Genomic DNA, 26,924 nt, shown 5'->3' on the forward strand with positions numbered 1-26,924 from the left:
TAAATACAATAAATCACTTAAAAACAATTATCAACAATTGAAATTAAAAATAAATACATATTTTAAATGAGGAATTTAATTTTTAATTTACTAAAAAATTATTTAAAATTTTTTTTTGAATTTTATAGAATTATTTAATTTTATGAAAATGCTAAATTTTTCATAATTAATATTTTCTAATTATTAAAAAAAAAATTAAATAAAAGAAAATTTTTTTATATTATTTTTTTTTTAATTCTTGAAGATATAAATTTAATACTTAATTTTTTTAATAAATTTAATTTTATATTTTTTTAATTTTTTTTTACTTTTTTTAAATTCAAAATTTTTGAATTGCCAATAATAAATTTAAAAAATCTTTAAAATATTAAAATGAATATTTAAAAAAAAAACATAATAAAAATTTATAAAAAAATAATGAAAAATTTTTTTTTATCTTTTATTATTTTTTTTTAATTTTTAAATTATTGATTTTAATAAAAAAAAAAATTAAAAATTTATGCATAAAAAAAAATTAAAAAAAAAATAAAATTAAAAATTTTAAAATTTTATTTAAATTTATATTATAAAAAATTATAAATTTATTATAAAAAATTATTTTTTATTATAAAAAAAATTATACAAAATAGGAAAAATTCGCAAAATCATTTTTTTGAAAATTTTAACTTTTATTATTTTTTAAAATTATTATTTTTTTTAAATTGTTAAAATTATTAAAAAAATTAAAAATTTAAAAAATTAGAAAAAATTGAAAATTTAATTAAATTTTATTAAAATTCATTAAAATTTTATTAAAAATTTTTTTTAATTTTTGTTGCAATAGAAAAAATTTACAATTAAATTACATTTATTCTTGGAAATTTTTCCGAGAAAATTAAATTTTTCAACCTTCCTCATTTTATATCTTTTGATATCAAAATATACAAAAACCCCATAAATGCATAAACAACTATTTTGTTACAAGTATCCATAAATTGACGAAACATCTTGTGCCTACACGACGACGAACCATATACGAGTCAACCATCATCGACATTTGTACACAACAAGCAGACACTTTATAAAACAAACAAGAATGTCTTATCTATCAAAACAACAGCATTGCAGTCGAAATGTTGATTTAAATAGTTTACCCACGTCTCGGTGAAGCAAGCAAGTCCCACACTGAGACGCACATAGAGACAAAACGAGAGATGACATGATATGATAAAGCTCGGGTTATCATCATCACTATTTAAGTAACTTGAAATAAAATCTAATTTATTTAAATAATACAAACAATAACCTTTTTCGGATAAAATTACATCTAACGTCGTTGGAGCTGAAAATGAAGGCAAAATGTGGAAACGCCCGGTTTTTTACTCGAAAAACATTTTAATTGTTGCTCAAAACGGAAATTTTGCATCATATGGACACGAAATTACATTAAAATTACACATTCAGCTCGTTTCGTGTGAAAAATGAGTTTAATATTTGGGAAATTTTCCGTTCAGGTACCGATAAATTTTATTTTTGGACAATACCATTGAGGAATATTTTCATTTTCATGATGACACATGAATAATTTTGCTTATTTGAACTATCTTTCCTTTTCTGTTTGTTATTTTTTTTCAGTTCAGTTGGGAATCACCCGAGTTGATGATTTCCTGCGAAAATTTATTCGAAAAATGTCACAATTGTTCATTTTTGTAACAATGAGTTTTCTAGAGTTAAAATTGACCCAAATATAATGATGGCTCGTTGTCGGAGTGCGTATCTGTCCTATGATAAAAAAAAAAAGTTTTGTGTGTGAAAGAACTTTTTGTGAATAATTAATGATAATTTTGATTAAAAAAATGTCGTTTTTACGCCGCAGACGAAAAATTATATGGTTGGATTTAAATCAGTTTTTTCTTGTTAAATTTTTTGAATGAATTATTTAAATAAAAAGAAAAGTTTTTGTTTATTTTGTTTTAAAGTTTCTTAAATGTATTTTAATGTTTTTAATTTTAATTTTTTTAAACTTTTTTAATTTTTTTTTTATTATTTAAATTTTTTAAATTATTTGTTTTTAATTTTTAATATTTTTAAAATTTTATTTATAATTTTTTTAAAATTTTTTTCAAAATAATTTTTAACTGTTTTTATTTTTGAAATTAGAAAATAAATTAAACATAAATTTAAATCTTTTTATAAAAAAAAATCTGATTGAAAATTTCGTTTTTAATTATTTTTCTTTAATTTTTAGTAATTTTTCTAAAAATTTCTTTTACAAACACATAAACTTAATTTTTTTCTTTAATAATTTTTTGAAATCAAAAATTTTTTGATCCTTTTGTGTATAAAATTTTTCTGTAAAGATTCTTGTGTTTGAAATTTTAAATTTTTTAATCAATTTTGATAATTATTTTTAATTTTTTTCAATATTTTGCTTCGAAGTTATTCTTAAAAAATTAATCAAAATAAAAGAAATTTCATCAAAATAAAATAAATTAATTAATTAAAAAAATATATAAAAATTAGAATTTTTTTTTAAATTTTTTGAACAAAAAAAAATATATTTTAGATAATTTTTAACAATTTTTGGTATTTATTGTTTGTTAGGCTGTTTAAAAAAAATTAAATTATATTCAAAAAATTATGTTAAAATTATATTTTTTTAATTTAAAAAAATTATGTTCAAAAAAAAAATATTTAAATTATATTAATAAATTTTATTTTTATTTAATTTTCATTAAATTTTTATTTTATTTCAATTTAATTTTATTAATTTAATTTTTTATTTTTTTTAAGTTTTTATTTTATTTTAATTTGAATTTTCTATTTAAAAAAAAATAATTTTAATTTTACCAAAACTTTACGAATTATTTGTATCAAAATTACCTCAAATTTCTTAAATTAATAAAAATTAAGAAAAAAACTTTTTAAACAATCAAAAAACTTCTAAATTACCTCCAGATAATTTTTTTATCAAAATTTCAAACAAAAATCGCTTGATTTCTATTAAATTATCATCAAAAAAGAAAAATAATTAAATTGTAAGTTGGTTAAATTCGTAAAAAGATAACAAATCCTTAATTGGACAAATGACGTCTTTCAATTAAATTACGTCTCTCTTTTGGAGTTTTACCACAAATGAACCTGCATGCAACAATATCTGATTAAAATCAATTTTAAAGAAAGCATTTTACTTGGCATCCGTTACGAGAGAGAGAGAGAAAAAAACAAAAGGCCTTTACACACATTTCATGGAATACATAATCAATGACGTCACTGACAATGTGTGCATTCGTTAATGTTTAATGTTGTTCTCCTCGAGTCACTCACTCACACAATCGCACAACTTCGCGCTGGAGGAAAATCTAGAGCAATTTAAATCGAGTCGAAATGTTCGACTTTAATTTTTTTCCCACACGTAAAATGGAATCCTTCGTTAGTCTGAGTGTCACAAACACACACACACACACACACAAAGCGGGCCTTTCACGATCTACCTCACTATTCCGGCACATGTAGCGTTGATGGCGGAAAATTATGTCAAATTCCATCTAGCACATGCGTGTTTCGCTCTTCGGGCTTTTATTCAACATAACATAACTACATGTCTCGCTAGCATCGAGTAGTTGGTTAAAGGATGACATGATTTTCCGTTCCTTTTTTTTTTGCTTTTCCATCTTCTTGCCGCACTTGGAAATGAAACGGGACTGAAGATAATTATAATGGCATGATGACTGACGACGTGTAGCTCTCTTTCTCTCTCTCGCGCTCGCTTTGCAAGGACTTTACTTTTATTGTTATTATAATAATTGTGCTTGGGCGAGGGTTTCTTTTTTTCTTCTGTTGTTCGAAACTTGTGTTTGGTTCTGATAACGCGGATTTTTTTTTTTTGCTTGACGAACCGGTATGACGCGCGCGGTTTTGTTGCCATTTGACTTAAAAATAGATCAGTAGGTAGGAATTTTTCACATTTTCATGAATATTTAAATTGGAGTGGGAAGCCAATGATTAAATTTTTAAAGGATTCTATGCAACTTTGCCTGCATTTGACATTAAGTTTTTATTTTGATGATGAAACGTATTTCGTTAAAAATTAATTTTCTGAGAAAAGTTCTTTTTATGAAGAAAAAATTGAGTTTAAAGGGCTTTTGTGAATTTTTAAAAAATGAAAAAAAATATAAAAAAATTATTTTTATGTGTAAGACGACGAATGGTAAAAAAAGGCTCAAAAATTAAATTTTTATTTATTGAGTATGATTAATATTTTTTTTTTATTTTTAATAAATAAAAATTTAAATAAAATTTAATTTATTTTTTAAATAATTTTTTTTTATTTTATTTAAATTTAATTTTTTTTTTTAAATTATTAATTCATAATTTTTTAAATTTTATTTCCCATAAAAATCAAAAATTTATATTTTTTTAAATTTAAAATTCTTAAATATTTTTAAATAAAATTAATTTTTCTATCGGACTTTAATTTAAACAAAAATTATATTTTATGCTTTTAATTATTTTTTTTTTGGAAATAAAATTTAAAAAAAATTATAAATAAGTAAATTTAAAAAATATTTTTTTTTTTAAATTTACATTTTTATTTATTAAAATTAATTATTTAAATATTTTTTTTTAAACTTTTGTATTTAAAAAAAAATTAAATAATTAAATATTTTTTTTAACGAAATCTGATTGAACAGAAAATTTTAAAGCTCAAAGAGCAATTTTTGTCATTTAAATTTTTGAGTTTAAAATTTTAATAAAGTCTTAAAACTCGTATTTCCTTCAAAATTTGTTCTAAATTAAAAAAAATATCAATTTGATAGAATTTTTAATTAAAAAAAATTTAATTGAAATTTTTATGATTTTTATTTTTTATTTTATTTTTTTTTTTGTAAAAAAGACCTACCACAAGTCAATTGAAATTAAAATTGGGTCAAATCCTTGAATTTTTCTATCATTGAAAAACCTTAATTGACCCTTAATGTCCCAAAATTGAAAGCCCTTCACATAAAAGTTCAATTTCCTCGCATAAAAAATCCTGGCTTACCGTTTCGCGTGCCGCATTTTTCCATTTCATCATAAAAAAAACCAACAAAACCCGACTCTTTCGCAATAATTTCATCTCTTCTCCGCTCACATTACAAAAAATTGGCGATAAAAATGCAAATTTATTAAAGCATTCAACGAGAATATTATAATCTAACGTCACGTAAGCCAGCGCGCTTCTTCTTTCATTTTCTTTTGTTGCCGAAGAAATGAAGACCTTCACACCCTTGGAATGCTCGGGAGAGACAACGGCGTGACAGATCTCGATTTGTTTGTTTTTTTTTTGCCGTTGTTTCACGCGAAACGAAACGCGATACCCTTGTAACCTCTGATTATGAGATAAATTTTCGTATTGCTCGCTGTGTTGATTTAGAGGGAGGATGATGAAGGACTCGCAGCCGAATGGAAGAGAGACACGAGCAAATAAAAAAATTGCTGTTGTTAGATGTAATTTTGAGATAACTTTTTTTATGACCGTTATTAACATAATGTAAAAAGCGGCAGTATTAAAAAAATAAGTCATGCACGATGGAGACGACTGGTTTGTTTTTTTTCGTTGAAACTCACATTCGCTGCTCAAAATGGGAATTTTGCGGTAATTTGTTGAACTGTCACTCACCTGCAAATAAAGAAATAAAAATAAAAATTAGTATTTTGTTGATAATTTTTTTCTTTTGTAGAATTGCGTTGTTTTGAACATAAAATGGGCGATAACCTTTCTCTCTCTTTCTCGGTCTTTCTATTACTCAATTTGGAAGAATTTGCAAACAGGGTTGAAAAAAAAATAATTTTCTATTTTTCTCAATGCTGAAGATTTTTTTTCATTATTTTATTTTTTTTTATTTATAAAATTTTTTAAATTTATTTTTTTTTATTTATTAATTTTGATTTAATTTTTTTTTTAATTTAAAAAAAATATTTCTTATTTTTTTTAATTTTTTTTTCAAAAATTCAAATTTAAGTCTCTTAATTAAAAATAAAATAAAATAAAACTAAACGTTTGAATTTTAGAAAAAAATAAAAGAAAAATTTTTAAAAAAATTAAAAAATAATTTTTTTAAACTAAAAAAAATTTTAATTCAAAATTAATTAATTAAAAAATTTTTAAAATTAAAAAAAAATTAATTTAAAATTTAAAAAAAATAGAAAAAATTAAAATAATGGAAAAATAATTTTCTTAAAGAAAATTAAATTAATTCTTAACTTTTTGTTTTAAAAAAAATATTTTTTGTTAAGATTAAATTTTTTTTAATTTTTTAAATTATTTATTTTTATTATTATTTTTTAAATTATTTATTTTTTTAAAATAATTTAATAAAAGTTAAAAACTTTTTTTTAAATTTTTAGCAGAATTAAATTATCAACCCTGATTCGCAAAAAAAAAAATAAAAAAAAAATCAAAAATTTTTGATAACAACAAAGAACAAGAAACCAGACAGATTATGTCAACATTTTTATGTACCGGTAGTAAAATTTTGGTTGTTAGGTAATGATTATCGACTATCAGCGAGCTATAAATTCGGGAGACAAATCACAAGCGACATTCAGTCTAGTTCACGCTTTCTTCGAAGCACACCTCAAAACACGCATCATGAAATTCTTCTTGGTTTTATTGGCAGTCGTTGCTGCTGTAAGTAAACTTTTGCCCTCAATTCCTTCAAAAAACTTAAAAAATTAAATTTTTAGGTCTCAGCTGAATTCCACATCAAACATTTCGAGGATTTGATGAAATTCCACGACGAATGCGGAACAGAAAACGGAATTGCCGCCGATCACGTCGCCAAATACAAGAACCAAGAATACGGACAAGATGATGAGTCTTATTGCCATGTTCGTTGCGTCGCCAAAAAAGTCGGAATTTTCGATGAGGAACACGGAGTTTTGGTCGATGAGATGATCAAACAAGTCGCTGCTGCCAATGGCAAGACCGAAGATGAAGTTCGCCCAATTATTGAGGAATGCAAGACTTCTGTCGAGGAGTTCAAGAGCAACAGCTGCTTGTGGGCCTACAAGGGATTCGTTTGCTTGAAGAAACACAACTTGAACGTCACCGAAAGAAAACATTAAAAAAATTTTTTTTTTTAAATAAAAAAATCGAATATTACGAAATTTTTTTATCTTATCAAATTTTTTTGTGAGCAAGTGCAATTTTTCGTTCAACTTTTATTGCTAATGACTGCCCGTGCCCATTAAAAGCGGTCATAAAGATATTTTAATTTGTACAAATTTTATGATCGCAAGTTTAGACGCGCGAAGGGTTTATTAATAGCTCGCGTAATTTTCCAGAAAATTATTTATTTTAGAAGAACGTTAATTTCTTTTTTTTTTGTCTCGCGCAAATCTCAAGGTCAAAGTAATTTTTCACTCGAAAATCTCGAAAGAACAAAGATTTAAAATAAAATATGCTTTTTTTTTTGAAAGTTATAGGAAATCGCGAATGAGAAACATTTAAAAATAGACAAACTCATTTCACGTTCAAACAATTTCTGGTCTCTAACGTTATTTTTTTTGTTGTTTGGCAGATTGAGAACAGCTGAAGATGATTTTTTTCAGAGAATTTGAGTTAATACGGTAGTTAAGTTAATTTGAATATCAACAAATTCATTAGAAATCATCAAATGGATCGTTAAAATTGCCTTTAAGGGAGTTGTTTTCTCAGATTTTGTCATGAAAAGATATGAAATAGGAATTTTCAGTGAATTAAAGTGATTGAAAAAGCTCGTTGGGGAGGTAAAATGACATAAAGTTTGATTTTGAGTCATTTTTAGAATTAATTTAATGTTGAATATGGACATTTTATGTCCTGAAATTGCTTTGAAATGCATTGAAAGGTGATAAAAATGCTATTTTGGGATTTAAAAATGAGATTTTATGATTGTTTAAAAAAAAATATTACATCTTAAAAAGAAACTATTTGATGCAAAAAATTATTTTTTGAGTTGAAAAAGGTACATTGAAGTACTCAAATGTAATAAAATCATGAAAATTAAAAAAAAAGTAAAAATTAATAATGAAAAAAAATAAAGTTAAAATTGAACAAAATTCCTATATTATTTAATTTAATTTTTAATATTTTTTAATTAAATTTTTATAAAATTTATTTTAAATAAATTTTAATTTAATTTTTTTAATTTTTTTTTAAAATAAATTTTCTGCTTACTGCTTATAAAAAAAATTAAATGACAAAATATTAAAATATAAATAAATAATTTAATAAAAATTTAATATTATTAAATTAAATTTATTTTTTATTAAATTATAATTTTCACATTTTTAATAAAAAAAAAAAACTAAAAAAATTATTTTTAAATTTAAATTTTTTAATTTAATTAATTTTAAATTTTAATAAAAAAAAAACTAATTAAATTTTTGTATTTAAATTTTCACATTTTTAATAAAATTTTAAAAAAATAATTAAAAAAATAAAAATATTTTTTTTAATTAAAAAAAAAAAAATAATAATAAAATTAATTTTAATTTTCATATTTTTAATAAAATAAAAAAAATAATAAAATTAAAAAAAAAATAAATAAATAAAATTTAAAGGTACTTTAAAATTAGTCTTCAAATAAATTTTTATGATCCCAAGAAAATATTTTAATTTTTGTTCCTTCCCCTAAACCCTTTAATAAACATCCCAACATCTTTAATTAATCCCCTTTGCCATTTTTACTCGCATCTCACCCCTCAAATTTAATTTAAAACAAGCTAAAACTGTCATACTGCAAGTTTTTCTGACGTCGTCGTGCAATCGTAACGAATTATTAAATTACACTTTTTATCAGCAACTGAACAACAGTTACATGCATGTTATTATAAGTCTTGCGTCATCTGCTTCCGACACTTTTTCACCTTTTGTGACAATGTAAAATATTTTTTTTTTCACATTTTTATCATTTTTTAATATAAATGAACGCAGTGATTAATAGTAAAAAAATAAATAAAACGTGCAAAAATAGGGACAGGAAGAAATTCCTATAAAATTTTATTTTACGAGAAAACCTTTTTTTTTCGTTTGAAGCGAATTACGAGAGAAAGAGCAAAAGGTTCATCTAAGTGGGTAATAAAATCCCTTGTTACTCTTTTCCTTCCGTTCCTTCGGTTTTTTCTTCGTCGTCGTCGACGTTACTATTTATTAATTTATATTTTATGTCGTAGCTGTGCGATAACGGCAGAACAGAAGCAATCTTATGACGTGTTCATGTGGCATGCAACACAACAGAGACGCAATCTAGGTTAAAAAGTGACCTTTTTTCTCGTTCGTAGGGCAATTTTTTGCATTAAAAAATGTAAATTGACAACTCCGTACGAGAAGAAGGAGAAGAATGTCGGAAAATAGGACGTGAATGTGTGTTTTCATGATGATGCGATGGTGTTTTATTGTATTATCATCAAACACTCGCACACACACATGAAATATTTATACAACAACATGTTACAAAAAAGAAAATATATGCTCGAAGATGTCAAGGTCGTATTATTTTAGATTTTCTCTTTGTTGTTGCTGCGTTCGTGAAAAACTTTAATAATAATGATGATGATCGCGTTCAAAAGTGAAGATTGATGAGATTTTCATTAGGTGTGTGTAAAATCTAATAATTATCGGCGATAATTGACGTTCAATTATTCTCGTTCACACGAAAAGCAGTCAAAAAATTAATTAATGTGCCTCTAATTTCGTAAATTCATTTTATCGATTTAATTTTGTTTGAAAGCATCCTTTTATGTTTTATTTATAGAAAAATTTTTTCTCGCGGTTTCTGAAATTAAACGAAAAAAATTAAGATAAATGAGAGAACAAAAGCACCTTTTTGCATCCACAGACAAATTAATCAATAATTTATTTCCATCAGACATTTTATAATCCAAATAAATTTATTTATCGCACATGAGTGAATGGAGGAAGCAGCGCGCGCCGTGATTTATGGCACACATGAGTGTGTCCAAATATTTGTTTCTTGGAAGACAGATTCAATTTTTTTTTCATCAGGGTACAAATTTGATTTGGGAGAAAAATTGCGTAATTTTATAAGATTTTTTTTAATTTTTGAAGAAATTTTGCTCAGAAAATTTTATTTTTAAATTTTTTTTCTAAGTTTATTTTTATTAAAAAGTTGATTAAAAAAATTAAAATACTTATGAATTCGTTAAATTAATAAAAATTAAATTTATTTATTTTTTTTTTCAAAATAAATTTTAAATTCTTTTAAAATTAATTATTTAAATAATTAAAAAAATATTTTTTATAAAAAAAAATATTAAATTAATGAATTTAAAATTAAAATAAAGAAATTCATTATATTTAAAATTTATAAAAAAATAATTTTAAAATTAAAAAAAATAAAATTTATAAAAAATTAATTTAGAAAAAAAATATTAATTTTATGAATTATTTATTTTTTTTTCTAAAATATTTTATTTTTATTTATTATTTAATTTTATTCGTTGTATTAATTTTAAATTTTTTAACGTAAAATAGTAAAAATAATTTAAAATTTGCTAAATTTATATTTTTTTCAAAATAAAATATAAAATTTATTTTTTTTAAATTTTTTCTTAAAAAATAATTTTTTAACCTTTCTTTGAAATTTTCAAAAATAACTTTTTGGGATCGTGAAACTTTTTTCCTCCGTCGTAAAGGTCGATTGTCATTGAAATTTAATCCGATTTGAAGGCGCAGGTCGTCATTACCGCGACGTACATGTCTCGTAAACATGTGTACGTCGCGTCGTAGGAGGTGTCGGTGAAAATGGATTAGAATCACATTAAATTATTTAAGAACATAATACAATTTTATGTGTGGTTTTATGGCTCAATTATTCTTGCTCTTACAATAACATGCATATAATTTCCATTTTGCGCCCGCCACACACTTTATAACTCATATTTCTTCGTTTCGCACGTACTATTTCTCCCTTTTTTTTTAGAGTTTCGTCGGAACAATTTTCTTCGTCTTTCAGCGAAAATGCCTCCAGTGCGGTGCATGTTCGGTGTCCTTCCCATGAATTATGTATTGCTTCCGTTTATTTATTCATTCATGTGAGTCATGCGTTCCGCTCGGCCCGACACACAAACATACCTTCACTAATAATAATATAAACATGGCATCAATATTCACTTCATTCATTGATCAAAAAGTAATAAGAGTTCAAAACAAAACACTTGTCTCTCGAAAAGTACCATGCAACTCCGCGCAACACACACGACAAAAAAGGCGACATGAGAGAGAGTTGTAGAGTAGTGGCATGACATATCGATCCATTGAGTGCTTTTTTTATGTTGTCGTCGTCTCATGTTCTTGCTCATGGATTTGTACATGATGGTAAAATCAATGGTTGACCCGGCTTATGTAATTATAGTGTGGGTAAAATAAATATAAATAGATAAAAAAAAATTGTTCTGTAGATATGAAATTTGTTAGAACTCGATTTTTTTTTTGACAACTGCGGTTTTATCGGTGATGAATTTAAGTTTAAATGGAATTTTATGAATTTTAGCTTCAAGCAAGGTAATTTTTTGTTTTAAATGTAAAATGTTAAAATTCATGATATTTTTATTGTTATTTTTTTATAATTTTTCGATTAAAAAATTTCAATTTCAAATAAATTTTTTATTTTTTAATAATTTAATTTTCAATGATTAATTTTTATTTTTTTTTATAAATTCAATTTTAGCTTAAAATGATTTAATTTTTTAAAAATTAAATTTTTATAATTATTTATTTTTATATTTTAATTAACTTTTCAATTTTTTATCTTTTGTCATCTTCTCGAAAGTTAAAAATATTTTTAAAAATTTTATTATTTTTTTTTTATCTTAATAAATATAATAGAATAATTTTTATTTTTTAATTAATTTTTTTTATTTATAATTAATTTTTTAATAAATTGACTTTTTCCAAAAAATTTTTTATTTTATTAATAAAATTTATTTTCATGATTATATACTTGATTTTTTTTAGTTAAAATCCAAAACTATTAAAAGATAATTTTTTTATATTTCTTTAAATTTTTATTTTTTTTTCAATTTTATTTTAATTTTTTAATTAAATTTAAAATAATAATATAAATTTTTGTATTTTTTATTTTAAAATTTATATTTTTTTAAATTTTATTAATTTTTAAAAAAATAAAAAAAATTATTTTCAAAATTTTTAATTTTTTTAAATTTTTTAAAAAATTAAAAAAATTTTTTTTTTATTAAAATTTTTAATTTTTTTAAACTTGACAACCTGAATATTTTGTCAACAATTTTTAATAAAACCTAAAATATCTTTCTTAAATTTCTCAAGAATTATTTAAATATTCTTTCCACGAATCCTATAAATAATAAGTCTTCATACATTTAAAATTCAACAAAAACCGCTAAAAATTTATTGAACTCGTTCATCTGCTTTTCGGGACCATCTTAAGTTTGTCCTTGAATAAATAATCGAGCTGTCTATCATGTTCGTTACCGTCAGTAAATTGATATTTAAATATTGACCTTTGACTTTTTTTAGGGGTTGTCTTGATGAAGTCAATATTTTTCCATAGGTTTTTCCGAAAAAAATTTCCAAACCATTAAAATTTTCAGTTTTTTACCATAATTGAGCTCTCAAACGGGTTTTGCGTCATTGAAATTCATCAAAAGAACGAAAATTTATCATAAACAAAACTATTCATCTCCCGAAAACCAGACAAATAATTGAATTTTCATAAATACATCCATATTATAATAAACTATTCCACATTTTTTTTTTCTAATATGCCGCGTTTTATTGCCAAAATGTTATTTTATTTTATTTTATTATATTGAAAACACATTTCATGCACAGACACATGATAAATTGAATTCGTAATAAAATTTTGCAAAAATAGCTACATGCAATTTTGCAGGAGAGACATCTGTTGAAATAGCGCTGGCTGGGAAATCATCCGAAATTACATCATCTATCAAAATTACCCGAACTCGAGTGAAATTTAGCTGCCGGCTGTCACTTGAGCAATTAATTAATTGTCTTCGCGTCGTCGTTGTTGCACTAAAAGTTGTTTAAGTTATTTAACATTTTATCAAGGTGTGTGAAGTTATTTAACTTGTAAATGCGAAAGAGCCGTACACCTACTCACATTTTTTTTTTTAATTATTATTATTATTCTGCTCATGCACGCAGACACGGTGATTTCTAAAAACAAAAAAAAATTCATTCATTTTATTTTCATTAATACGACGACGATTGTAGCAAAATTTGCATGTGACTTGGCAATAAAGAACTCCATTATTATTGTACATTTTTGCTGTGCACGAACGATTGTACATTTTCGCTACATTTTGGCTCAACTGGTCGCTCAATCGCCATACAGGTGTCTCTATTTTATGTTTTTTTTTTTAAACAACGCGAATTCCGCCTTTTTTTCATGGTCATTTTCGCCATTTATCAGAAAAAGCGCAAATTGGCAAAAACTTACCCGAAAAAGGTTCCAATTCCTTTTATTTAGTTTCGGTACGCGCGTTAATCCTAAGCCTATTTTCCGTTTGCTTTAAAGGTTAGAAGCAAAATTTATGCATATATGCGTTTTTTTTTTGTTGTTCAAATATTTTTTAATTTTTTTTTTCACAAAATTGTGATAACAGTTTATTTTTTAATAATTATAACTATTTTACACTTGCTACTTTTGACAGAATATTATTTATTATAATAAACGTGATTGTGAATAAAAATACAATTTTTTCATATTTTTTTTTATTTTTTTACACTATTCTTATTTTTTATGACACACACTGACTGATGATAAACCAAAGTAATGATCAGCTCATTTTCTGATCGAATTTCATAGTTGTAAAAGTCCTTTTTACACTATCCTATTAAAATTATTTTTTTATGTTTATATAATATATATGATGAAATATTGGAAAATTATGTTAAATCCGTAAAGAATAATTTTTACATAAATTTAAAGTTTCTTTCTTTATGGGAAGTTATGTTCCAATAATTTTATTATTAAAAAAATACTTTTTATTTTTTATTTTATTTTATTTTATTATTTATTATTTTATTTAATAAAATAATAATGTTATTAATTTTTATAAAATAAATAAAATAAAAAATAAATAAGATAAAAAATGAAAAAAAAATTATTCAATTATTTTAAATTTATTTTTAAAAAATTAAATTAAAAATATTAAAAACAAAATAAAAATAAAAAAATAAATTTTAATAATTTTGGATTTTAAATAAAACCAATCAAATATAAAATTAAGAAAATAAATTTTGTAAAAAAAACTTAAAATTATTTAATAATTTTTACTAAAAATCAACTTATTAAAATATAATCAATTATAAATAAAAAAAAATAATAAAATTAAGTTTTTAAAAATATTTTTAACTTTCGAAGATAATAAAATTAATTAAAATAAATTAAAAAAGATTTTAAGTAAAAATTTAATTAAATTTAATTAAATTATTTATTTATTTCTGAATTAATAAAAAGGTAAATTAAAATAAAATTAAAATTAAAATTTAATATAATTTAAAAACGACTTTTATTATATTTAATTAAACTAAGAAAATAAAAATAAAATGAAAGAAAAACATTTTTTTTTATTTATTTTTTTAAATAATTAATTTAATATTTTAATATTTTTTTTAATATTAATATTTTATTTATTTAATATTTTACTAAATAAAATTTAAAAAAATTAATAAAAAAAATTATTGATTTTCAATCATAACATCATATATATTGGAAAATATACCGTTGAAAAATAATAATTAAATGAAAATTTATTGATCATGCAATTATTATTATTATTGTTTACTGATTCCAATCAAAGAAGATTGGCCTTGAAAAAGTTTTTAACTTTTCTCATCATTATTCTTTACTGCTTTAATACATATTTTATACATATTTAATATATGTTAATATAAAATGTATATAATTAAAATTTATTTACTTTCTTTCATCATATATATTATATATAATAAAATGTCCTTGAATGATGGTATTTTGTCAATTTATTTTTTTTTATTTTTATTCGTTATCTGTCACTTCAGAATAGTATAATAGTTTTGTCATGCACGCCTTTTTCGCTTATCTGCTGCCATTTCCTATTTTTTTGTGATATAAAATATTATATGTTGCTCTCAATAACAATAATAATTATATTTTTTCATGAACATTATTATTATTTTTATTGAATTCATTTTTTTTTTCTTGTCACATTTATTTACAGCTGTTGTGTGATTTTATATTTTTTTTTTTTTTTGCAATTATAGACACATTATTTTTTTTTAATTTTTTTTCTTTCAGTTTAATGCACAATTTAGAGAGAGAGAATTAAAAGTGGCTAGGCGCCGCTTTCCACAAATAGAGGATTTTTTTGTATGTGTGTGATACTAAACAGATTGAATTTTATTTTTTTTTTCTTGAATAGTTTTTTTTCTTCGTTCATACAATATTTAGTCGACTAGATTTTTCCACACAGAATTTTTTATTTTATTATTTTTAATTAATTTGGACACAAAAAAAGCTAAAGAAGAAAAAAATTATTTTTTTTTACGATTCGACTTTAAAGTTGGGAATTTTCATTACACCATTTTAGAATTTTTCTCATTTTTTCTATATGCATAAAAAAAATTTTTTTTTCATGTACACTTGTATATGTTATATATTGCTGTTTTTCTCTACTTTTGCTTGTGACACAACTTTTCCACTCTAGAAGCGTTTTTCCAAGTCGTTTTTTCACACGGATTTCGGTAAATAAATGGGCAAACTTGTGGTTGCGACAGAATTTTCCAACAATTATCGTCGAATTCTTACATTTTTACACGATTTTCTCGATTTTTTTCACAATTTTTCACATTTTTTCCACAGAGTAAGAGTTGCACAGAGCAAGAAGAAAAAAGTAGCCAGTTTTTGTCTACTTTCCATCTATACTCGCAAAATGGCACACACTGAAACACTTTTCGTCTCCGACAGTGTGAGCAGCCCGTTTTTAACAAGAATACATTTTTCGTGTATGTGAGAGTAACTCATTTTTCCCCTGCAAGCATTTTCACGTCTTCGGAAAATATAATTCGAGTACGAACGAGCGGATTGTGTGTACGGCACACAAAAATAGATTGAAATAGGAAAAAAATATTGGTTTTTCTCTTTTGACACCTGACACAAAAAATAAAATAACACACAAAAGTGCCCAACCAACCATTACACACTCATTTAACCGTTCTTTTCGAATGAAATTTAAATTTTCTCTTGTTTTTTTTTCTTCTCCTTCTCCTCTGGATTCGCTGCCTGTACGAAGAAATAGTTGTTGGAGTTTTTCCGTGAATCTCACGTACAGCGTAAAAGGCAAGGCGCGTGCTATGAAAAATTTTTTTTTTGGAAAACCCATTTTTCAAGTCATTAAAATCCTGTTTATTTTCTCATGTCATACGGGAAATCGTCGGTTAACAAGGTCGCTTCAGCCCGAGACATGAGACGATGAAACAGATCAAGTTCGCGTACTATTTATACAAAAATGTGTATATTTCATAATAACAATGCGATGCGCTAACAATAACAAAAATTTTATTACAAAATGTGAAAAATTAAATTTTCAAACGCGTCGTCTTTCCATGTAGTAGATGACACCGACGACAGAAAGTAGGTACAGATGTACGGGTCTCGAAATAAACAAAATAAAAAAAATACTCGACATGTGTTTGAATTCCATCTCGTTCATCATCAGCATCATCGCCGTCGTTGTCTCACATCTTTGGGAAGCGGACCGACGACGATGATGATGCTGATGATGTCTTTTGCAGATCAAACATATGTAGAGAAGATATAAAAGACGAAAAAAATATAAAGAATTATGCGATCGTAAAACTATTTATAAGAACTATTTAGTTAAATTGTTAGATGAAAATTTCATTAAAAAAAGTTAAAGAGTTTAATTTTCATCAAATTAGATAAAATTAAGATTTAATTTGATTTTTTCTTTTTTAATGTTAAGTTCGAGCCTTTTAAAAGAAATCTAAACCTGAAAATATGCACTTTTAAAAAAATTTAATTTTCAGCCCCTGAAGTATGCAATGAAGCTTACATTACATTTTCTTGATTTTCAATGCATTTTCATGTAATTTTTTAAATTTTTCCTGTACATAAACTTTCTCATAATTAAAACTGATAAATTACAAAAAATTTCAGAGAGATTCGTGAAGCAGATCTTGAGTTATTGTATTTCAAAATTTGTATGCATTGACCTTGAATTCCATACAAATTTTGTAACGCCATAACTTATGATCTGTTTCAAGAAATTCTTTGGGATTTTTTGTAATTTGTTCTAATTGACTATCAGAAGGTCTTTGAGCAGAAAAAAATTAATAAGTTATGAGAAAAACTAATAAAAATGGTCAAATATCGAATGTAAGCTTCATCGCATACTTTATTGGAACTTTAAACTAAATTATTATTTTTCAGAAAAAAACTTTTTCTATGGAACGAAGTTTAAAGGTTCAAAAGTTTTATTAAAATGCTCTTAAATAAAAAAAATAGTTTTTAAAAATTTCTATAAATTCGCAGAAAAAAATTCAAAATTTCTGAAAAATTTCATATCTTAATAGATACAAAGCTTAAATTTGACGTTTTTTTGAAAATTGACTTTATTATCACTCCCATAACATTATGTGTGGATCACAAGTATTCTTTCGAGGTACATCGATTTCGTTTTAAAATTAACATTAATCTAATCAATATAACATTTTCGTCAAAAAAATTTTTCCTATGATGTTAACTGACTTTGAACTGAACTATGAATTTTATTTTATAAAAAAAAAAATTAAAAAAAATAATTTAAAATCTTAAAAGGAGATAGTTCATGGAAAACATCATATAATTCTTAAAAAAAACTTGATCATTTTTTTGTAATTTTTTTTTATAGAATTTCAGATAATTTAAACCAAAAATGAAAAATTACGTGAATATTATTAAAATAAGATTCGTTTTTCTTAAAAAAAAACAGTTTCGTTTCACGTTTCATCTAGTTGTCTCTGACATTTATGCGAAACATGTTCTTCGCCAGTTAATATTCTCGAACAACAACAGCGAAAAAAAAAGTTCACAAGAATGTCGAATGCTCGAAAGATGGATGTGTCGTTTGTTGTTCACTCACTGCCGCCACTGATGCTCGGAATGCTCGCTACAACACACACGTTTTTAATGTAAACATAACAAAAATATCTTCACTTTTATTACTTTTTTATTTTATAAACCTCTGTACAACCAGCAAAGCAGCGCGCGCGGATAAATGGACTGTTTGTTCATTTCATTTTCTTTTTTTTTTCTTCAAAGAACAGCAAAAAAAAACGTACACATGAAACTTATTAAAAACATATAAAAATCGTATAAAAAACTATCATTACCGTTAAAGTGCACTATTAAATTCAATTTTTTCCAGTTTTATTGTTCTTTTCTACTGTTCATTGGATATGTGCTGTGGCCTCGTTTTCCGTTTTTTTATGACTTTTAATGATAAAAGACACTTTACTCTATAAAATTTGGTTTTCAATGAAATTAGAAAGACGCAAAATGAAAAAGTTTGAAAAAGATAACATTTTCATAAAATATTCTGATCGGATATATTACCATAATTTTCGCACAGACTGTGTGAGGAACGTGCAGACGTCTTGATGGTTAGAATTTTTCGTCTCGAAATGGGTCAAGAGTCGTTTTGTTGACAACACGCGACGACATAAAAGTTGAGTTCATTTAACTGAAAGTCATGTGTGTTTTTCAGTCGAATGTAGGAGTAAATATTGACAAATTTTGGTAAATTTGAGAATATTTGGACATTGTAAACAAATTTTATGGATTTTTCTAACAAAATAAGAATATTTCACATTTTGATACTCCTCAATTCACATTTTCGTACTCCTCATGACTTAAGAGATGATTTTTTTTTGATCTTAATGAATTATTTGGATAAAAGAAACTTTTTAAATTAATAAGAATTAAAAATTTATACATTAAAAGTTTCTTCTATCCAAATAATTCATTAAGATCAAAAAGAATAACTAATGAGGAGTACGAAAATGTGAATTGAGGAGTATCAAAATGTAAAAAATATTATGTTTCAATTATAAGAATAATCGAATTAATAGAAAAATCTTCGGAGTCATGAAGTTTACAAAAATCGAATCAAAATATTGGAGTAAAAAGTAAAATTTTTGGAATGAGGAGTATAAAAAAGTGAAAAGTTAATAAATAGAGGAAAATTTGAGTAAAAATTGAAGTGAGGAGTATAAAAATGTGAAAAGTCAATATATGAGGAAAATTTGAGTGAAAATGTAAAAAATTTAAAATGAGGAGTACAAAAAAGTGAAATTTTATCGTAAAACTCTTGCAAAACAAGATAAACAACTTTCATATAACTAAAAATACCGAAAACAGCCTAAATTTTCACAAAGTTCAATAGTAGTTGGAAAAGTAAATCCTTTTCGCTAAGATCACGTGACCAAGCACATTTTCCCATTGTCAAGGATCATTTGTTCATCCTTCCTTTTTACTCCCTTTTATCTGATGCAGAAACTTTTGTCCGTGGCTTTTACGATAAATATCTCGTATTACAAGATCCCGCTTCGTCTACACATCTTCAGAGAGAGAAATAAGACGAAGATAAATAGTTAGATAAACTTAAATGCATTACAATGGAGTGGAATGTTATAAATTCTCAACATACTTATTGGATTTTTTTTCTGGCGTTCAAACAACTACATCTCCAAAGGATATGAAGAAGATGTAAGAAATTTTTGCGCTAATCTTTTTTTGCTCATCTCAGATGTGTTTCTGTGACACAAAAGATAAGGCAAGACACAAGACGAAATGAGAAATATCACTTAAGAAAATTGCTTGACTCATTACTTCTTTCGCTTCTCTCGTCTTTTATTATTATTGGACAATCGGTTACTACCACACGAGTAGCTACATTGTTTGTCGAGAGATTAGTATTCGCGTGAAATGAACGATGACAAGGTTTCCTTGATGGATGAAAAAAAAGTTGTTGAATCAAAGTAAGTAGCGGAAAAGGAAAGAGGAGAGAGATTGTGCGGTGCGTTAATTGAGTCATCATCCTCGGTCTCAAACCAAATTAAAATTAACAGCGAAAAAAATGACAAACCAGAGACCAATATCAACTAAAATTTCGTAGAAAAAAAAAGTTTACGTTTAAAACAACGTGCAGCCGTTTAAATTTGACGTTCCTTCGTCTTTCGTACGGCAGAGAGGAGCTTGTAGCAACGAAGAGAGCCAATATGAATGATATTATTATGTTTTTTTAGGGTCGCGATGTTATATTTTTGTACCGAGTTTGCGTTCTATGCATAACACGCCATCTTCATGCTCTCCGAACAAAACATCGAGGCAACTCACGACGATCGCAGCTCGTTTTTGCTATTAAATTATAGATAGAGATGATCTGTGTGTGTGTGTGTGTGAAATTGCTTGGGGAAACGTTTCTCATAAAATTTTCATCTACATCGTGGTGTGCGGAGAATCTCCGATCAGTCACATGTGTGATGTACGTTTATTTTTTTGTTGTTCGCAGAGGAAAGAGACCAGCTGAATAATAGATTGGCGCAAGTGCAAGATGAACATTTTTGAACGGTTTCCTGAGTAGTGAGTGTCGAGCCGACGAACATCGACGAACGAACGACGACGATGAAAATGTTTTTCCCTCTAACGTGCGTGCTATGCATGTGGTTGTGTCCATTTGAATTTTTTAACGTACGTTGTGAGTTTTGTGAAGTTCAAGAGAGTTGCAGAACATTAAATGCACGAGTTGAGTACATTTTGGAGAGATTCTTCTTTTGCTGATGATGATTTTCCTTCTGGACATTACAAAAGAGAGAAATTTCACGTTTTTTCTGTATGGCACGGGTTTGAACGACGAATGTTGTGCATGGAGTGAAATGGAACGGATACCGAAAAAAAATGTAACTGCTACCATAAAAATCTGTTTAAAAAAGATGAACAAGAAAATTTTTGTTGGAGAGTTGCATAACAATTGATATGATGGGTACTAACAATGTTTTTTTAATGGAGACGTCTGGTTATTTTTTATTACATGAAATTTTTCTTTTTGGGTAAGATCCGATAATTTTAAGAAAATTTATTTAAAATTTTTAGATTAATTCGTAAAATCCAAAATTCTTAAATTTTTTAAAAATTGATTAATTTTTTAATTAAAAAAAAATAAAATAAAATTTTTTTAATTAAAAATATTTTTTTTTTATTTTTTTAAATAATTAAAATTTATTTTAATTAAAATTAATTTTAATAATTTTATAACTGTTGAAATTTTAATTATTAAAAAATATTTTTAAAATAAATTAAAAATTAATCTAATATTAAATTATAAAATTTTCAAAATTTATTCATTTTAAATTATTTAAATTTTATTTTTTTTTAATAAATTATTTTTTTAATTAAAATTATTAAAAATAATTTTATATTTTATTTTAATAATTTAATTTTTTTTTCATTTTTTTAAATAACTTTTGAAGGTAAACCCTTACAAAAATTTTAAAATTAAAATTTTTAAAAATTAAAAAAAAAAATTAAAATTTTAATTAAATTAAATAAAAAATAATTTAAAATTTAATTCTGAATTTTTTAAAAATTTGAATTGGATTAAAATATTTTTTTATTTTATTTTTTTTTTAATATTTTATTAATTTTAATTTTTTCAATATTTTAGATAAAAAAAAAATTTGATACTTAATTTTGCAAAAAAAATGGGATCTGGGGATACATTTGTTCATTTTACCCAAAGAACATCTTCAAAATTCACGCAAAAAATACAATTTTCATACGCTGTCAAATTTAGACAAAAACTCACAAGAGACTTTGTTGTCATCATCGTAGTTGTCGTCAAGCAGATCTTCCGTAGAAAAAAGAGGAATTTTCCCAAAAATTGATATTTTCAGAAAGACATGTGTGCCCAAGACTATGAAAAAGAGCTCGACAGAAGTCAGGTGAAAGTATTCCCATAATAAAAATCCCACTGACGTGCACTGAAAATTAATTGGGTCAAATATGCTTGACGACACACACAAAAAAAAAAGAAAATAATCATTTTCCGAGTAATAACAATGGAGTCCGAATCTATGCAAAATAATGTCGGTTTCTATTCATTAGCATGCAAAAAGTGTCTTTAATCAAAGAGGTATGACACATACACGATGATGATGACGACGACGACAACTCGTGTGTTTAAATTGAAAATTCCTCTTTTTTTGTCGTCTGAAATTACCTTTTCGAATTTTTGCAGGAGCAGCAAAGTAATCATTGTTCATGGACATACACGAACCGCCTTCCGACACATTATTGCAAATTGATAGTTATAAAAGTCCATTAAGCATATTGCATTTTGTGTCCCAGAGGAGTTCAAAGTAGGACTACTGCTCATTTTTTTTTGCGAAAGGGAGTTAAACGCATGGCAGCAGATATCTTGTATACCGCCTGCTGACAGAAAATTGAATCCGGTCCGAAATGCAACAACAATGAATTGCATGTCGGTCTGTTTGCAATTGTTGATTCATAGAATGTTCTAAATTTAGCCAATAAGGCAGATGTGAATATCAAAAATGTTTCACAAATCTTTCAGAGGTTAAGAGCTGAGAAGTTTAAATCGAGAGCTGAGAAGTTTAAATCGAAAGCTGAGAAGTTTAAATCAAGAGCTGAGAGGTTCAGATCAAAAGCTGAGAAGTTTAAATCGAAAGCTGAGAAGATTAAATCGAAAGCTGAGAAGTTCAGATCAAAAGCTGAGAGGTTTTAATGAAAAGCTGAGAAGTTTAAATCGAAAGCTGAGAAGTTTAGATCAAAAGCTAAGAACTTAAAATTGAAAGCTGAGAAGTTCAGATCAAAAGCTAAGAACTTAAAATCGAAAACTGAGAAGTTCAGATCAAAAGCTGAGAAGTTTAAATCGAAAGCAGATCAAAACCTGAGAAGTTTAAATCGAAAACTGACAAGTTTAAATCGAAAACTGACAAGTTTAAATCAAAATCTAAGAACTTCAAATCGAAAACTGAGAAGAAAATTTAAAAACTTTTCAACTCTTGCATCGACCTAACTATATTTGCACACATAATTAAAATCTGAACGTGCACAGTAGCTGCGAGAGAATCAAAGAACAAAAGCATATTGATTTATTTGTGCATTGAAAAATGAGTGCAATACAATAATGAGCAGGTAGCAGTAGTAGCATTGCGTTATTGACACCTGTAATGCAAAATGATTGACATGAATAGAGCGATTCGTGAATTGTTTAGTTGTTAATTAAGTTTAATTGGAAACAGATGTCGGTCAAGTCGAATTCCCGAATTTTGTCTCGTCGCAGCAGCAGCTTTCTTGCCAAACAATAGAAATAAAGAGCGAGTAAAAAGTCTCCTGACACTAAAAATAATCATAAAACGTAAAAATAAACTGGATTAAACGACGTAACGTGCCGAGGCGAGGGAAGGCAGAAGGCCTACCCCATTTTAATATGAATACGTAACAAACAACATGAGTAGACACAATGGCATGATATTAATCTTTCTTGTTAAATGCGATGGAAAAGGAGTGTGGCTGTGTGTTTGCATGAAACTATTAAGGAAATACAAGAATGAATGAAGGTTGTGTAAGGAAGGATGTTAATCGAAGGAATGAGAATGCTAAAAAAAGCACACGAAAACGGAAAATACGAGAACGAATCATAAGGAAAATAAGAAGAAGAAAGATTTTTATAATCAAATTGCCAAGGGCATAAAAATACACATTGTAAGGATAATCTGAGACAACAACAACGACTTGGAAATGTTCCTTTTGCTCAAGGTCTACTACTACACACAGGGAAAAAAAATTCGTAAAGCATCATAAATTTTTATTGCTGAAAATTGTAAAATTTTAGAATGCCATGCCCCTTGAATATGTAATAGAGACGAAGCCAGTTTTAAAGTTAAAATCTAGTGCGGTTGTTTAATATGTAAGGCATGGCAGAAATATTTTGCTGGCAACAGAAAACATAATCCAAACACGACGTTTACTCGTAAAAGGAGCGATTAAGGTGTGAAAATCCATGAAATTGAGGAAAACTGAGACAATATGTTTTTCGCATTTCATTAAGAGCAGAGCAAAAGTTAAAGTTTTTCTTAAGACTTTCAGTTTTAGTTTATTTTTTTAGAATACAACATTTAAAAAAACCATAATTTTAAGATTTTTTTAATATTTTAGCTTTAAAAAATTCCTCTAACGTCAAAAAACTTATCAAATCCATACAAATTTTGTAACGCTATAACTCAAATTCTGAATTACGAATCAATTTTAAGTTTTTTCAGATGCATTTTTATTAATTCTCGGAATGTTTTCGTACAAGAAAATTTTAAAAAAGGTTTTTGAAAATTCGTGAAAATTAAGAAAATGTAAAGTAAACTTCATTGCATACCCACAGGGGTAAAATTTCAAATTTTTATTGAAGTAATATTAATTGCATACTTTTAAATGTTGATTTTTCTTAAAATTTTGTTTGTTTGATAAAACGAAGTCTACCCTATGGGCGAAAAACGGGTCAGATTGATCTCTTAAGGGATCAGGTTGACCCCTCAGGAGCCAAATTGATCACTTAAGGGAATTTTTTGATCTCTTAGAGTTCATATTAATCTATTAAGAGATCAAAAACTCCCTTAAAGGATCAATTTGACTCCTGAGGGGTAGACCTGATCCCTAAAAGAATCAATCTGACCCGTTTTTTGCCCATAGAAACAGGTTTATTGAAAGAAAAATTTTCAAACAAAATTTAAAGACTGATATGAAAAATTTGTATCTCATTACAACATCTCATTATTAACGACTTGAACTGCCTTCGAGTCAAGTAAAGAAATCATCAATAATCCCATGATGCTCCAATTTTTCTTTTACAAAGATGCATTTTTGCTCATTCTGCTCCTCACTAAATAAATCAATCGATGATGCATTGGCAAACAAATAAAATTTTATTTTTATTTCAGCTTTTTATGCTCTACTAATCCATTAGCTGTATCAACGCATGCGACAGAGCAACTTATTAGCAGTGTTAGTTATATTTTTAAATTCAATTAATGGAGATTGCATTAGGAATAATTAATGGCATCCACTAATAGACTTCTCGTCCAGCTCTCGAGTTAAGGTTGATAACGAAACAGCGCGAAGCAAAAAATGTAATAAAACATGTCGGATCTGTTCTTGTGTTCCAAATTTCATACCTTTGCTTCTCATGTAGCATGTTTCACATAAATAAACATGTTGTACACATGGAGAGTATTTAAAATTTACCCAAAAGCAGAACAGAAATAGTTTTTTTTTATTTTCGGAACACGCGTACGAAAAAAATGATGTATTAGTACACGAAATGCGCACAGGTGTGACCCTAATTGGTTTTTCAGTGCAGTCGCTTTTTCACGAATTTGTATCAATATGGAGATAGCTACAATTTTTGCTCTAATTGCTGTTGTAAAAAAAATTTTCGGTCTATTGTTTCATGCACAAAAAAAATCATAACCACTCGTTTTTTGGTTATTTATTGATTACAAAGCGACAAAAAAAAACGATGTTCATGATTTATTTTTGTGCCAAATGTCCGTTTCACGTGCAATATTTAGTGCAAACAATAATTATTATTATAATTTTTGTCGAAAGGGAATGAACCAGACTATTTATAGAGAGAGTTCAATTTTGTAGAATAAATAACAACAACAAGTGTTAAATAAATTTAATGTCTTTACTATTATAATAACAATTATTATTATGGCACACATTCGGTGCATATGTTCGCAAAATGCACACAGAGCTGGGCGAGAAAAGAACCTCAAGCGACAGCTACATAAACGACCATGACAAATGTACATTTCGTATACTCGAAGTAGTCTGAGTCGATGAATTTATAATTTATTAATGTAAACAACATTTTATTGCGAAATTTACTGATTTTTCGCAGAATTTTATTTATTTACTATAGCAGTTTTTTAATTAATTTTTATTATTGACTTGAGTGCATTTTTTTTTTGAATAAATATTTAATTATTTTTTAAAATATTTATTAATTAATTATATACATAAATAAAATTTTAAATTTTATTTATATAAAAAGTTTTTTTTTTAATTTAATTAATGATTTTAAATTAATTAAATTAAATAAATTGAATTTTGATTAGTTAAAAAATATATAAAATTATTCAAATATTTAAAATTTTGTTTAAATTTAATCTAAATAAATTTTTAATTAAAATAAATTTAAAAAAATATTTAAATTATTTAAAAAATATTCTTTAAAATATTTTTTAAAATTTTTTTATTTAATTAAAATAAATTTTTAAATAATATAATTAAATAAAATTTTAAAAAATTTAAATATTTTTTTTTAAATAATAAAATATTTAAATTTTTTAAAAATTAAATAAAAAATAAAATTATTTTAATTATTTAAAATAAATATTTATTTTTTTTAAATTTAATTCAAATAAATTTTTTAATAAAAATCAACTTAAAAAAATATTTAAATAATTAAAAAAATAAAATTAAATAAAAAATATTTTTTAACATAATTTAATTTAATTCAATGAATTTTTAACAATTTATATTGATTAATAAAAATATAAGTTCAATCAATTTTTTTTTTATTTTTTAAAAATTAAATTAATTTAATTTTTATTAATTAAAAATTATTGACTGATCGACATAAATTTCTCCCAAACCCAAAATTTAGTATTTAAAACCTCCTTCAAAAAAAGCAATTTTATGCATCAAAAATCTCATAAAAGAAATTAAACGCCTTTTCCTTGTTCTGGGCATCGAATTATGAGATGATTCAAAAAAAATATTTTATTGTTCATTTTTTTTTGTTGTTGTTTTGTTTTGCGGAAATGAATT

The 26,924-nt window shown here is 25.0% G+C and overlaps 2 protein-coding genes across 6 annotated transcripts in view; one reads left to right on the plus strand and one right to left on the minus strand.

Annotated features, from left to right (window-relative positions):
- Positions 1 to 26,924, minus strand: part of LOC134835607 (plasma membrane calcium-transporting ATPase 2) — a 65,157-nt gene that overhangs the window by 31,853 nt on the left and 6,380 nt on the right. The window contains exon 1 of one of the 5 annotated variants that reach the window (XM_063850496.1): positions 13,470 to 13,647. The exons of the other annotated variants lie outside the window; for them this stretch is intronic. The gene's annotated coding sequence lies outside the window, so the exon portion shown is untranslated. Of the gene's footprint in view, positions 1 to 13,469; positions 13,648 to 26,924 lie in introns of those variants that run through there. 5 annotated transcript variants of the gene reach the window in all.
- On the plus strand, positions 6,557 to 7,106 carry LOC134835605 (general odorant-binding protein 99a-like). The gene is made up of 2 exons (XM_063850492.1): positions 6,557 to 6,652; positions 6,709 to 7,106. The coding sequence occupies exons 1-2, from the start codon at positions 6,614 to 6,616 to the stop codon at positions 7,087 to 7,089; spliced, it is 420 nt and encodes a 139-aa protein (XP_063706562.1). The 5' UTR covers positions 6,557 to 6,613; the 3' UTR covers positions 7,090 to 7,106.

Source organism: Culicoides brevitarsis, chromosome 3 (assembly GCF_036172545.1).
Source record: "Culicoides brevitarsis isolate CSIRO-B50_1 chromosome 3, AGI_CSIRO_Cbre_v1, whole genome shotgun sequence".
Classification (NCBI taxonomy): Eukaryota; Metazoa; Arthropoda; class Insecta; order Diptera; family Ceratopogonidae; genus Culicoides; species Culicoides brevitarsis.